A 15,676-nucleotide genomic window follows, 5' to 3' on the forward strand; every position below is an offset into this window, starting at 1 on the left:
TCCTATTGTATAGCCTGTTTATGGCAAGGGTCCACCAAACTGGTTTCCTTCTCTTAGAGGAGTGAGTCTTGGTTTTGCTAGGGATGGCACGAGCCATGCTTCTTTGTAGGCGCTCATAGATTGCATTTGTAAAGGTTTCTGCATCTTGGGCAGCAATCCTTAGTTGGGGGTGGTGGTGGGGTTTGGACATACAGAGCGATTAGTTTATGGTCTGATCTAACCAGTGACGGGATGACCTCCAGTGTGGAACACCTGTTGCCCATGTTGGTGATGACCAGGTCCAGTATGTTTTCACCTCTGTTAGGGGAGTTTACCAGCTGATCCAGGGCATTTTGAGTTGATGAATTCCTGGAAGCGCTGGGCCTGGGTGTTTGTACTGGTGTAGTTTTTTTTTTTTTTTTTTTTTTTGATGGTAGGGTAATTGAAATCACCCAATGTCAGGGTGTTCGGTAGGACCTTCATGTTTTCCAGTGTCTCCAGATAGGTAGAGTGGTGGTCCTGGGTCATGGAGGGTGATGTATAGCAGGCCACAATTTGCATGGCAGATTTACCCGATGTTAGTTGCACTTTGGATGATCTCAGAGGTGTCCTGCTGCGCCACTAACCTGGAAGTATAGGTATCCTTGATGAATATGGATACACCCCCTCCTTTTGTGTTTCGCTCTGTGTTTTGTAACCGAAACGCGTGGTATGAGTTGTAGCCTGGTAGTGCTGGGGTGTTCTCTGGAGCCTTGAACCAGGTTTCAGTTACTGCACAGATGTCTACGTTCTCCATACTGAGTAGTACTTGCAGCGTGTTCATTTTGGGATTTTAAACTCCTGGCGTTGAGTAGCATAACCCTCCGTTTTTTAATTCTGCTGTTTACGGGGGTGGGTTTGACTTTTGAACCTTGCCTAAAAAGGGCACTATGGGGGCAGCAAGAGCGTTGGCCAGTATTTGAAAGCCTAGGGGAGACAGGTGCTAGCCGTCTCTTGCAAAGCATTGCGGCTTATCGAGTATTTAGTATCAATGTCAATAGTGTCAGTATTCGTTTTATTTCTTTCCACTTGTATTTTATTCTGGTTTTGCTGTCCATACATTAGTTCTTTTCTTTCAACTTCTTGCACAGCATATTTCTTGCATTTGTGTACCATTTCTGCATATTAAGAAGTTGTCTTACTGCTCATTTCAGGGGCATTCTTTCAAACCCAGCTGCTCCACTGGCCAAGCATACCCCTAAGCTGCCATCAACACCTTCTTGTAATCCAGCTCTTTTTCCCCAATTCATCTGTCAGCACCTCCTCCGTTACCTCTGAGCATGCAGTCTACTATAGTACTCCTTTTCGCTTCCTCATCGGTATTCGTTTCACCTTTGTCCATCATTTACATTAACACAGGAGTTTGCAGACCTTCTTTCTGCAGCTTTATAACAACAATATGTTCTCTTACAGAATATGTAATAATTCAGTGTTCTGCATCACTCTTTTTAGCCTGCTGTCTCCTTTCCTCCTCAGTGTTTGATAATTTTGACCTTGGGAGCAGCTTTCTGAAGCCATCTAATGCCAAAGAGATTAGGGAAGTTCTCTAGTCAGTAGGAATACTACCTCTGGTCTGTCCTGAGAAAAAGGTCACTGACCTAGTTGGACTAACTTGGTCAACAGTGTGTAAGTAAATAGTGTTAGCATCTTTGTTAGATCTTTCTTACTCAACTTAAGTTTGGTAAGTAATAAAGGGCCAAGATGCTACTGAATTTAGTCAGAATTTGAGCCGGCATTGTATCAAATGAATGGGGAAATTCGGCCTAGGTCTCTGGGGAGTCATGTCCAACAAACTCAAAAAGGTGCTTAGTGGTTTTAAACTAAAGCTGTAGTGTTGTATAATAAAAAGTCTAATAGTGGTGAAATAATTTCATCGAGGTAGATGTGGGCTTGATATCACAAATCCCCCACCCTTTTTATGAAGCTGATGAGTATATGACCTGAAGTATGTTTGCGTTTTAATAAATTATTCTGGTACTTTTAGCTGCTTTGTTATCTTAGTTTTATCTAGGATAGTGACTTGTCTGTTTGTAAAACATGTAATGGGATATCACTTTTTTTTTAAACAGCTTTATTGACTTATCACTTCTGGTGTAGGCAAACTTACATTTAAATAAAAGTAATGTATTCATATTAAGAAGTTCACTTTTACAGATTTTGTACATCACATATATTGTTTTGTACAGTATAATCAAACCAACATTACATAAGCTATTCAATTCCTGCCTTCTCTTAATGTAGTGAAATATCTTAACTGATACCAAAAGAGACCTGCGGGATGAAAAATGTCTTATTCTGTACTGATTCTTGTCAATCCATTGAAGGTGGTTTCGACTAATGCAAATAAACCAAAACCAATTTGCCAAAAAACCCTTCAGTGAAAAGTGAAATTTTTTTTTTTTTTTTACGGGGGCAGGGCAAGCTCTCTTGCACCCCCCACAAGGGGGGGTTTCCCAAACACCCCCTCGGACTTGTATATAACAACTCTGTGGTTGCACACCCGTAGAAGAAAGGCAATCTCCACTTTTGTCGAAGGCAGTTCTGACGAATTGGCTTTTGTTTCTTTGTGCTCACTGAAATCACATTTAACTGACTGACATGCTCCCATTCTGAATTTATAGTGCCTGTGTTAATGTTGTGTGTGTGAGCTTACTGATGGAATGTATAGTGATTTTGAGTTTTCTGGCATTCTGAGTGAATGTGCAGTGTTGTAACTTTTTGAGAATATTTTTCTTTCATTAAGCCCTTTTGCCACTGTCCTGCTTACATTCCAATTCTCCTCGCAGTGGACTTGTGCACATTCATTCCCTCACGTTTCTGGGAGTCTCTTTTATTGAAGTGAGCCCTGACCAGCATTGCTACTGTGTAGGTAGCCAGGAAAGTTGGTTGTGCACCCACTTTGTATTTTTGCGCCCTGATTTTAGCTCCGATATTTATCTGCCTTGAATGCCCATGTCACAGTGGGTACTTCCTGTGCCTTTTGAATGTGTGTGTGAGTGTTACCATCCTCATACTAGTTTTGTAAACCAAGTCCACATCTTTGATTAACAAGTGTAACTTCATCGCTTACAAGTTCCCTTTGCATTTTGTAAAGCAGCTAATCGGTCAACTATTCTCTTTCCACACGGTAGGGAAGCAAGAGCTAGTCATTCACTCCTAACCCCACCCCAAACCACTCCCTGGCTCTCCTAACACCTGAGCTTCTAGTTTAAACTGGGTTGTCTGGGTTATAGGCTTGGCTGCTATTATGAAAAGATGCAGAGAAACTTTGTAATTTGTACTGTGTTTGGTACACTGAGACTTATTACAAACTGCATATATTTTAGCCATTTTAGTAGGCCTCAGGCTCTCACTCTCTTTCAGTGACTGTGAAACATCATTATTGTTGTAATCTGCAAGTGCATAGATGTATTCTGTATTTAAATAAAAGTAAAGAAATGTTCTTTTTCAATTGTAAAACATGGTTAGTGTTGTAATCTACAGATACGTAGATGTATTTTATATTTAAATAAAAGTTAAGTACCACATATTCATGTACATTGCTTCATGTAGTGAAGGTTGTTTACTTTGTGGTACATGCTGTCAAGTGTAAACATCTTTTTAATTGGTTTATATGTTTATTTTTGTATTGTGTGATCCTATTTGTGTGTAGACTTGTGTCAACGGAATGTAGAGCAAGGAAAAAACGAGTTTCTTTATTTGCAGCTTTGAATTTATGCTTGAACTTTCTTTGAAGGGAGCAGCAAGTATTTTGCTAGTATTGATTCTTCGGACAACTCTCGCAAGGGGAGGATAAGACAGGATACAATGGAGTCGAAAGTGCTTAAAACTTGCGTAGCGGATTCTATGTGGACGATGATTGAACACACTCCCGAGGCAGTCATGATGACCTACCAAGTTCCTTCCAGGTAAGGATTTTGTGCATTCATACACAGATATTTCAAGCATGAGCAATAATGCCCTTCTAGCTGCCAGTATACCAGAACAGTTGATGTTAAGTTGTCTATCTCACTTTCGTTCTTCCTGGTTGGGGATCGGAGCTGATCCTCGGCTCCGACTCGGCCATCTTCAGTAGCTCGAGAGCTGTTTACTGGCTCGAGGCTACCACTTATCCCATGATGACTAGCGATAGCTGCCCAGATCTCGTTTGCCACTTCAGCTGCGATGTGTCGTTTTTCTGGCTCAGGCTCGTATAAAGTTTTTTGTATAACTTTCTTACTCTAGAATTCAGCACTTTTAGTGTTTTATTATTAACATTAGTCTTGTTTTGTGATAGTGTTTAGTTGTAGTATCCCTTCTTTTTCTTGTAGAACTCGTTTAACTTAGAGAGTTGTCCCCCATCCCTCCCCCCCACCTCTTCTTGTCAGGTTAGCCGTTTAATTTAGAGGCTTTCCTTCTACGTTTCTCTCATAGGCTAGCCGTTTAAGTTGGCTTTCCTATTTACATTAAAAAAAAAAACTTTAGCTATAGTCTTATAGTAGAGTGTCTTTTTTGTGTAGACTGTATATTGCTTCTGGTAGTTGTTATTATAATTGTTGTTTCCTTCTTTAAGGATGTCAAAGGAATCCAAGGTTTCTGGGCTCAAGAAGTGTGACTCATGCTGTCAGAAAATGTCTCTGACAGATGGGCACACTTCTTGCATCTATTGTTTAGACGCTGTGCACCTGCAGGACTCTTGTTCTATCTGCCATGCCTTTAGTCCAAGAGTCCTGCAGGAGAGTAAGAATAAGCTTATTCTTAGGGGTCTTTTAAAACCCCAGGATTCACCGGCCAAGAGCTCTCAATCTGTGAAATCCCCTAAACCCACCAAGCCGTCAACTCCAAGTTCGGAGCCGTCTTCGGTTCAGATTCTACCTTCCACTTCGGTTCCGGCTGGCACCGACAAGGCAATCTCCCCGTCGGCTCAATCAGAGACTTCGGAGCCGTCGCGGAGCCACAAGAGGTTGAGGTCCCCTTCACTAGAATCTGTGCATTCGGCTCCTCGGTCTCCTTTACTTCAGAGTATAGTCACCGATCCTGTCACTCCTCTCGATCCTCTAGGCTGTCGGATCACGATGTGGAGAGAGTGGTCAGTAGGTTGCTAAAGTCGCAGGCACTTGCCAAGATGTTGTCCAGCCCTCCTCAACTGGTGTTGGCTCCGTCCACTTCTCTCGATATTCCTCCTCCGACTCCAGTGAGTTCGGAGCCGGAGTTCGATGGGGTTCGAGTAGTGTAACGCTCCGATAACTCTATCTCCTTCGGTTCCGACGTCGACTCCGATCCCCTCGGTGGTGCCATCCGTCGAGGGATCTGGGTTCTGGGACTCCCTCGTTGGCTCCGAGGGGGCAACTGGCATCGGACCCTTGTCCGACCCCGTTCTCCCTCTTGGGGCTTTGGCGCAGGTGAGCTCGGCTCCTACATCGGCCTCGGAGCCATCTCCCTCGGTGCGGAGAAAGATTCCTATTTCATCGGAACCGGAGCTTTCTCTGCATCGTGGCAGGGACACCTTCAATGTCATGAGGAGTGTGCTGGCCACTGAGTCAGCTCCACTATCAGGCCCACCGGCTCCGTCCCCTGTAGTGCCTGTGCCAACCTCTGCTCCTCCTCCAGACCCCAAGTGTAGGGAACCGATGCTCCAGGACACCCCATTGGGTGTTTCCTTTTCTTCCGAGGCCTCCCCTGATCATTCAGAGAAGCCCCCTCATAAGTAGAAGTGCAGGAGGAAGCACATTGACTCCCCCGAGTGTGTCACTTCTGATACAGACTTGGATGATTCAGAAGGGTCCCCAAAATCCCCCTCTGAAGATGTTTCCTTCTCGGACATCCTAGAAATGCTTAAGCAGAGGGGGAACTGGAATCCCGTAGCCCCTACCGAGGATGAGTCTGTATTTCTGGATGCTTTCGGTTCCAGACCTTCCACCTCCTGGGTTTCTCCGCCTTTCGATCCACTTATGGCAGTGGTGGCTCAAAAGGCTTGGTCAGCTCTGGATACAGTGGAACCAACTCCGAGGTGACCTGGTAAATTCATCACAGCACCCCAGGATAAGCAATTCCTTACTAAAGGTGTATGGTGGTAGCAACAGCCACCAAAAAAGAGTCAGCGGAGACCTCTTCGTCTGTCCATCCTCCTAACAAGGAGTCTAGGACGATGGACAGATACGGGAAGCGAATGTTCACTTCAGCGACCTTCTCTTTGAGGTCACTGAACTATTTATGTCATTTTACTCGGCTTCAGACGGATCTCCTTAAAGAGCTCGGCGATACCCTTCAAGATCCTTCAGTTGAGGGAGCTCAAGCTAAAGTAGCTTCCCAGCTGGCTATGCTTAATTCTGTAGTTAACACCTCCATGAGGCTCATTTTCTATGCAGCCGATGGTGCGAGTAGAGCTGCAGGTACGGGTGTGGCCCTTAGGAGGCATGAATGGATGCGGCTGTGTAACTTTGCGGAAGCCTTTCGAGCGTCCTTCACCAGTACCCCCTTTGATGGTTCCTTTCTTTTTGGACCACAGGTGAAAGACACTTTGACTAGGTGTGAGCAAGAAGGCAAGACTCTCTCCGCCGTGGGCGTCCATTTTTCCACTCCCTCTAGACCTTACCCCAAAGGTCAGAAGAGTGGGAAGATATGGTTCCGAAAATCCCAGGGAGCCTTGCCTGACACACGTAGCGATTTTTCCTCCAGAGGCAGAGGGGGAAACAATAATAACAGACGCCGCCCTCATGGCAGAGGGGGTCCGCAGAACCAGGGCAACAGAGAATCTTTCTCTGATAAGCCCTTTCAGCATCCCTGAAGGGTTGCCCGGCTGCTCACCTCTGGTGGCAGTCGGTGGAAGACTTTCACTGTACCCAAAAGCCTGGCAAAATTTAACGCAAGACAGATGGGTACGGTCCATTATATCAGGAGGTTACAAAATTCCCTTCCGTCAACCCCCCTTACCGTCAAAGAAATCCCTTCCAGATGTTCCACCCAATCTGAAAGACCAAGCAGTAATAGAAGTTTCAAAACTGCTAGAAAAGAAAGAGTCATCCAGGAAGTCCCGGCAGACCAGCACGGATCCGGAACTTACTCAAGGTTCTTTTTGGTACCAAAAATGACAGGGGACGGGAGACCGATTCTGGATCTCAGCAGACTAAACCGGTCTGTACAAAGAACAATGTTTTGGATGGTCACGCTACAGTCCATTCTACCCTTTCTGGGTCAGGACAATTGGATGTGCTCGATAGATCTTCAGGACGCGTGCTACCATATCAAGATGGACAGACGCTCCAGGAAATGTCTTCGCTTCCGGCTGGGAGCCAGTCATTATCAGTTCAGAGCTCTGCCCTTTGGTCTCACCACAGCCCCCAGGGTGTTCACCAAATGTATGGCAGTGGTCACGGCTCACCTGAGATGTCGAGGATTCCAGGTGTTTCCATATCTAGACGACTGGCTCCTCAATGCTACTACCAGGCATCAACTTCTACAAGCCAGGGACTACACAATCACAATCTGCTCCCAGCTAGGCATTACAATAAACTTCGAAAAATCTGCCTTGTTGCCCTGTCAATCTATCACTTACATAGGAGCAGACTTAGACACAAGGAACATGTTTGCAAGGCTACCGCTAAAAAGGATGTCTACAGTTCATCAGCAAGTACAGATTCTAATGCAGAGCAAAAGGATCCAAGTCAGGTTCGTCCTTCAAACTCTGGGTTCTATGGCAGCAGCCATTCTTCTAATCCCAGTGACCCGCTTTCATATGAGGATCCTTCAGTGACTTCTGTTCACACAGTGGTCTTTCCAAGAGCTACCCATGTCTCACATGATCCTGATTACAGAAGCATGTAAAAGGCACCTTTCATGGTGGATGATCTCCCCACTAGTGACTCAGGGCATACCCTTCATTCAGCCCCCTCCGGTAGCCATAGTGACCACAGATGCCTCCCTGATAGGGTCGGGGGGGCATTTTCTGGGCAGGACAGTCCAAGGCACTTGGCAACCTCACGAGTACTATCTGCATATAAACATCCTGGAAATGAGGGTCGTGCTTTTAGCGTTGCATGCCCTTCAGGACTCTCTTCCTTCCGGGACCATTGCAATTTAAACAGGCAATACGTCAGTGGTGTGGTACATCAACAAGCAGGGCGGAACCAGATCCTACTCCCAGCGTCGAGAATCACTCAGACTGTGGCAGTAGGCGATCTCCTCCCAACGGTTTCTGATTGCGACGCACATCCCTGGGAGGTCCAACGTCATAGCGGACAGGCGCAGAAGAGCTGTCCTTATGCCTCACGAGTGGTCTCTGAATCAGGAAGTTGCGGATCTTATCTTCTGAAAATGGGGACAGCCTTGCTGCGATCTTTTTGCCACCCCCTTCAACAGCAAATGCAGCAACTACTTCTCCCTTCTTCCGCTTCCAGGTCACACACCCAGAGACGCTCTAGTTCACAATTGACCTCAGGGACTTCTTTATGCCTTTCCTCCATTTCCCCTGATACTGACACTCATACAGAAAGCAATATCGTTGGGTTGCAAAATGATCCTCATTGCCCCCTACTCGCCTCTACAGATGTAGTTCCAGTTCCTGCACCATTACCTTCTCGATCAGCCCTGGACTCTGGACCCGATTCCAGATCTACTGATTCATCAATCAGGCGGGTTGCATCAATCCCTCCAAACTGTCCAGCTCACAGCTTGGTTGCTCCACTTCCAACCTTAGCCAGGCTTCTCAGCATTTCCCTGGCTGTACGTGAGATTATTGTCTCCTCTCACAAGTCCACAACCAGGAAAACTTATGCTAGTAAATGGAAGCATTTTTCTTGTTGGGCAGAGGCTAGGAACGTAGATCCCTTTTCAGCCCCTGTCCACTAAATTCTGGAATTCCTAGCACAACTTTTTCATTCCGGGTCCGCTTCTGCTACGATCAGGGTTCAATTAGCAGTCATTTCTAACTTTCATGTTGGGTTGTCAAATTCTAACATTATGTCTCATAAGCTCTGTAAAGCTTTTCTGAGAGGGATGACTCTCCTTAGGCCTCCAGTGAGAGATCCCCCTCCTCCTTGGGACCTTAATTTGGTCCTAACTTCCTTAATTCTGCCCCTGTTGAACCAGCAGCATCGTGCTCCATTAAGTTTTTATCTTGGAAGACACTTTTCTGGTAGCTATTACTTCTGCCAGACGCGTCTCTGAACTTCAGGCACTATGTGTTCGTTCTCCATACTTGGTTTTTCATAAGGACAGGGTTGCTCTGAGGACTAATCCTTCTTTTCTTCCTAAAGTCTGCTCAGAAAATAATTTAAACCAATCTATAGACCTTCCTGTGTTTTTCCCTAATCACACCAACAAGGCAGAGTACAAATTACACCAATTGGATGTTCATAGACAATTGCGTTTTTACCTGCATAGAACTAAGGAAATAAGGAAGTCGGACCAGCTATTCCTTTCTTATGCCTTAGGCAAACAAGGTCTCCCAGTTTCCAAGGTGACCCTATCTAGATGGTTGTCTCACACTATTACTTTCATTTATCAGTTAAGGAACCAAGAGTTACCTATCAAACTGCTACTAGGGCCTTGGCCACCTCTGTAGCCTTCCAGTCTAGGTTGCCCATGGATTCTGTCTGTGCAGCTGCTACGTGGGCAAATCCTCATACCTTTATTTCTCATTACAAGCTGGATATGGTCTCCAGGAGCAGAGCTGACTTTGGTTCCACTGTTCTGAAGAGTCTGTTCCAATGAGCCGCCCAGGATATTAGGTGCTAGGGACGCTGTCCCAACCAGCAAGAACGAAGGTGAGATAGACAACTTAACGTAAAGAAGTTTATGTACCTACCATAACGTTCCATGTTAGTTGTCTTCATCTCGCCTTCTTTCTTGCGTCCCACCCTCCATCCCCCTGTCCTGTTGGACCGAGAGGAGTTGTTATTTCACTGGCTGGCTGTTCTCTGGTTTGTTTCCTCTACTGACTTAGAGAATATGGCAGGTATAGTCAACCTATTTGTTTTTGGACTGGTTTTTCTAATGCTATGTCTGGAGTTAGCTATTTCAAACGAGATCTAGGTAGCTATCGCTAGGCATCATGGGATAAGGAGTAGCCTCCAGCCAGTAAACAGCTCTTGAGCTATTGAAGATGGCCAGGTCGGAGCCGAGGATCGGCTCCAATCCCCAACCAGCAAGAAAGAAGACGAGATGAAGACAACTAACATGGAACGTTATGGTAGGTACATAACTTCTTTTTCCCATAAGTGTACAGGCTGTTCTTAAAAATATCTGTACTAATGCTTAGTTTAATGTAATTTGTTAATCTGTTCCATGCATCAGCTACTGTCTCAGAGAACCAGTTAGAACACTTCTCATTCCTATAGAGTCTTCTACATAGGTTCTGGTGATTCTTTATTACTTTTTGATAACATCAAACATTCCCAGAGGTAGTTGTCTCTAAGTGCTTTTGTGTATACCTAAATAGTCTCCTCTTAAATGTCTATATGAGACACTGTACAAGTTTATATTATTCAGTCTTTTGTAATAACTTACATTTTCCCATCCATGGATGCCCTTGGTATATTTCCATTGTACTCTTTTTAGCTTACTCATGCTTTTCTTATAAGGTTTCCTTGTTATTCCATACTCGAGTTTGGATCTAATATAACTAACAATGACTTTATAAATCGTCTTATACAACCTTTAGTTCTACAACTGTCATGTTTCAATGACTTCTCATTAGTATTCAAAAGCATGCACACTGATTGGTTAGCCCAGCCAGCATACCCATTGTAAATGAAGTGTATACCAATAGAAGAAAATCCAGCCACTGAAGTACAGTTGAGCGGCCAGACTTTTCTGAAGATATTGCTACATCTAGGACATCTAGGAATAAGATCCAAACCATAATGCTCTTCCTGTCCTAACTTATAGTTTTGGAGTGATTGACTGGCCCCAAAAAGTGTTGGCTAGATTGGATATTAAAACAAGAAGGATGCTTCATGCTCACCAAATGATTTATAAAAATCAGTGTATACCAAGATTATATATTCCCCTTTCTGAAGGAGGGATGGACCTCCTTGAAATTGATCCCATGTATAGATCTGCAGTTGTGGGACTCCACACATCTGCTGACCTCACAGGATCCAAATGTAGTGAAAGTTTTGAAACATGAGGAGAATAAATCTAAGATGACATTTCTGCTTAATTTAGCAGAAGCATATCGATGTAAAGCAGGAATGGAAATCAAACCAGAAGTAGATAAAAAAACAGGCAGCAACTGAATGTGCTAAAAAAAACAAAAGAAAGAATACAAGGTGAAGGACCAGACGAGAAGGTAAGAAATGTGGAAAGAACATAAACATAGTTGCAAATATAGAAAACTTCTGGAAGAGCTTCGTGTTGATCAAGAACAACACAGGAATGGTTAAGGAGAGGTGAATTCACATAAAGAAATGAAAGGTTAATATTGGCAGCTCAAGATAATGGGTTTACGTATACGCTGGTTTACAAAGTCCATTGAACATGTGGGAGAAATGGACATATGTAGGTTTTGTAAAACTGAATTGGAAACGGTCACACACCTTGTTGCGATGCTCTAATGGCAGAGGGACTGTGTACTGAAAGGCCTAATAATGTGGCGAGACTGTTACACTGGAGATTGTGCAAACATTTTGGTATTGAAGTGGCTGAAAAAACAGTGGAAACATGAGCCATAAAGTGTAATAGAAAATGATGGATTATATCACATGTTATCACCCAATACCAACATCTCAAAAGATAGATGCTAGAAAACCGGATATGGTGGTCCAAGAAAAGAAGACAAAAGTAGCATTGCCCCCCCCCCAGTGGTTGCAGCCTGGCATTGGCTGCAGGGATTCCAGGTCTTTCCATATCTGGATGATTGGCTCCTTACTCCCCCCACAGAAACATTGTTGATCATGGCCAGGGATTCCTCACTCCAGCTGTGCAACAGTTTGGGCATCACAATCAGTTTATCCAAAAATTAGTCTCCAGCTTGTACAAATTGTAGAATACTTAGGGTGTTGTTAGACATAATCAACCAAATTGCCAGGGTTCTAATTTCCGGGGTTTTCAACCTTTGGGATTGTCTTGTCAGTGCTTGCAACTTTGAAGCTTCTGGTGCATACAGTTATGAAGCTTCTGGGTTATATGGCAGTGTCTGTAGGGTGTGATCTTTTAACCAGATATCACATGAGGGCTCTTCATTGGGCTCTTGTCATTCAGTGGTCCTTCCTTAACATTAATGGTGTGTCATGACCAAATTCATTGGTGGTTGCAGTCTTCCTTGGTAACCAGTGGGAGACCATTTGTGACTTCTTCTCCCTCTGCCATGGTTACGTCAGGCACCTCCCTCCTGGGGTGAGGGGAATTTCGAAAAGAGGACGGTTCAGGAGTCTGGTCATCTGTAGAGGCCCATATTCACTTTGGTGTTATGGAGATGAGCAGTCCTAGCATTGCAGGCCTTTCGGGACATTTTTCTCAGAGGTGTTATTGTGGTACAGATGGACACTGTAGCTGTTGACTGGGTATCTCAACAAATGGGAGTAGACATTCTTATCCTCTTTTGTTGGGAGGCCATGAAGGTTTGGCAATGGATGATCTCTTCTCAGCGGTTTCTGGTGGTAGTGCACATCCCAGAGAACTCCAGCATTCTGGTCAACAACCTCCGCAAGCGCATTCTGTTGCCTCACAAGTGGTCCCTAAATTCGAAAGTTGCACCTCAGGTTTTTCGGCATTGGGGCACTCGTGTTTTGTGATCTTTGTGCCTTCCCATCCAACAGCAGGTGCAGCAGCTATTACACCATTGTTCCCCCTCTAGGGCAGTCACCCAGGGATGCTGTGGTGCTTCCTTGGCCCTGGGGCTCCTTTACATGTATCACCCAGTTCCCTTGAAGATAAAGTTTCTTCAGAGAGCAGACCATTGCAGAGCTACACTGATCCTCATAGCCCCATTTTGGTCTTGTCAGGTGTGGTTTCCTTTCATGTGGCCTCTTCTGAAATCCCCCCCTCCCAGTACTGGATCCCATTTCAGATCTCCTTTCTCATCCAGACGGTCTTGATCTCCCCAATCTTCAGTCCCTCAAGCTAACAGCATGGTTACTCCAGTTCTCTTGGTGACCAGAAATCCCAAGCTTTCAAAGGCTGTTCATATATTGTCATCCTCTCAAAATTAATCCTCTAGGAAGGTGTATTCCAGTAAATGGAATCCATATTATACTGGATCCTAACCAACAAGCCTTCATCTACCAATATATCTGGTACGTTACCCATCTCCATCAGTGATCACCTACCCATATTCATACTAAGATAGCACACAAAACCCATAAACCCCCCCCCCATCCTACTTTCTATCCGTAGTTCCAAAAATTTACACCAGACCAGTTCATCAACACCTTAAAAAAATAAATTGGTCATCTCTTAAAACTCTACCATTAGATGAAGCCGTGGAGTACTTTAATACTACCTTCCTGGGTATCCTTAATGTTATGGCCCCACAATGTATAATTCGTACTAAAACCAACCCAGCCCCCTGGATCTCAAAGGACACAAGATCCCTACTCAAACAATGAGACATTGCTTGGACAACCTGGTGTACCAACAAAACAAGTACAAATCGACAATACTTCCTAGAGTTCAGAAACAAAGCAAAAAAACAATGTAATGACAAAAAAAGTTATTATATCCAGCTACAGAAAACTCACTAGAACAATCCACAAAAATTCTGTTCCGCAATCACCCACATTCTCCAACCACGCAAAATCACTTCACCAAACCCTAACCATTGAAGGTGATAACAATGATATCGCCACCCAGTTTAATGCCTGTTTCACCTCCTCCATCCAAAAGTTATTCAACAATTTCTTCAGTACTACTACAAATACCCCACAAAATACAAAACTGTCACCGTAAGACCAGCAACCAATTCTCTCTTAAACCAGTTCCAACTGACTTAATTCATAAACGGCTTAAAAAGAAGATGTGAGCACACTAACAAAGCTGAAAAAAAGCCAAAAAACGTCCAAAAATACTTCTTTATTACAAAAGGTTGAGTGCTTTCGTGGGGTTACATCTTGTTTTTAAGCCTTGATTTCTGTAGTTTGTGAGCCACCTTTGGCAGGAGTGTGTACTGTTTATTTTATTTTGTTTTAATTAATAAAACACCTTGCCAAGTTGAAACCCACCACTCTTGCTGCTGATGAACTCCCCGCTGATTACCTCAAGATTGTGGCCTCTGCCATCGCCTACCTTATTTCCATACTCAATAGATCCATAGCTGAACACAGTGTCCCCTGTCTCTGAAAAATTTCTTACATTGTCCCCCTACACAAAGGTGGTTTCTCAACAGAACTTGCTAATGATCGCCCCATAACTATACTATCTCCCCTATCAAAAATCGTAGAAAAATGTGTACGTAACCAACTACTAAATCACCTTCTTCAATGTAACCTGCTAGCAAACTCCTAACACGTATTTCGAACAAACCATAGTACCACCTCTGCCCCTGTATCCTTCACTGACCACATCAACCAACAAGCTGTTAAATGGCATAACTCTCTCTCCCCTTTCCTCCCAGTGGGACAAGGTGTTCCGCAAGGGTCCATTCTTGATCCCATACTGTTTTCCATCTTTACCAATAACCTCCCCTCAGCAACCCAACAAACTAATATAGTACAGTATGCTGATGACACTACCCTTATTTCCTCAGCCCCCTTTGTACAATTACTCCAAGATAGAACTCAGGAAGCCTTTATATGAAAATGGCTAAATTCCTCCCAACTCATACTAAACCCATCGAAGACCCAACTCATGATCATCCACCCATCCAAAACTTTCACCCCTACCTCGCCATTCTTAATAACATCCTCCAACAATACCCGTATCACAACAGTAACTTGAGCCAAGCTACTAGGTGTAATGACCAAAACCTAAAATTTGACCAACATATAACAATAACAACTGCCAAAGTTATAAAACACTATTCACTCTACCCGCTGCAAGAGCTTCCTCACACAGGAATCCCGAATCACTATCTCTTTTGCCCATCTACTCTCCATCTTACCATATGCTTCCCCGGGTCTAACTAACCTAAACAAATCTGATCTTCTGAATCTATCTACTTGCTACAATAAAATCTCAAAATTTGCAACCAGTGCTAAGTTTCGTTCTCATCATTGCCTCTCCCCAAGACAACTACGATGGTTAGGACTCCCTAACCTACTAAAATACAATCAACTTCTCCTGACCAATCAACTTCCATACTAACCAAATAAAATATCTGCCCACCTTCCATAATACTGTGTGCCAGCTAAGATCTTCCAATACCGCCCTACTGACTGTTACCAACTACTTACATAGCTCAGGTCAATCTCTTTATTCCTATGCAGTTGCTAAGGCTTGGAACTCTCTTATCCCCCTAAAATTAGTTGTCTAATTAGTAAACATACTTTCTAATCCCTACTAAAAGATCTATTCAAAACTTGGATATGTTGCTGTAGAGAACCAGACTAATTTCACCTGTTCCTGACTTTTAACATCCCTAGATCACAGCTGTACTGTATAGTTTCACTTAGTGCATAGTACTGTGGACCAGGTGTTTAGGCCACCTTTATAGTTATAATTTCTAGTTTATGACCCTGTTTGTCTATGGAAACTTCTTTTTGAATTTATGTTCAAGCAATTGTATATTTGTTGTATTATATCT

General features: G+C 43.8%; 1 protein-coding gene across 4 annotated transcripts in view; it reads left to right on the forward strand.

Moving 5' to 3' along the window:
• PER3 (period circadian regulator 3) overlaps window positions 1–15,676 on the forward strand; it is a 508,287-nt gene that overhangs the window by 262,270 nt on the left and 230,341 nt on the right. For all 4 annotated transcript variants that reach the window (XM_044056446.1, XM_044056445.1, XM_044056444.1 and 1 more), the window contains one exon: window positions 3,755–3,926. In XM_044056446.1, the coding sequence (XP_043912381.1) occupies window positions 3,755–3,926 (172 nt within the window). The remainder of the gene's footprint in view (window positions 1–3,754; window positions 3,927–15,676) is intronic.

The sequence above is a fragment of the Protopterus annectens genome, chromosome 14.part0, assembly GCF_019279795.1.
Source record: "Protopterus annectens isolate FY-2018-M chromosome 14.part0, PAN1.0, whole genome shotgun sequence".
In the NCBI taxonomy this organism is placed as follows: Eukaryota; Metazoa; Chordata; order Ceratodontiformes; family Protopteridae; genus Protopterus; species Protopterus annectens.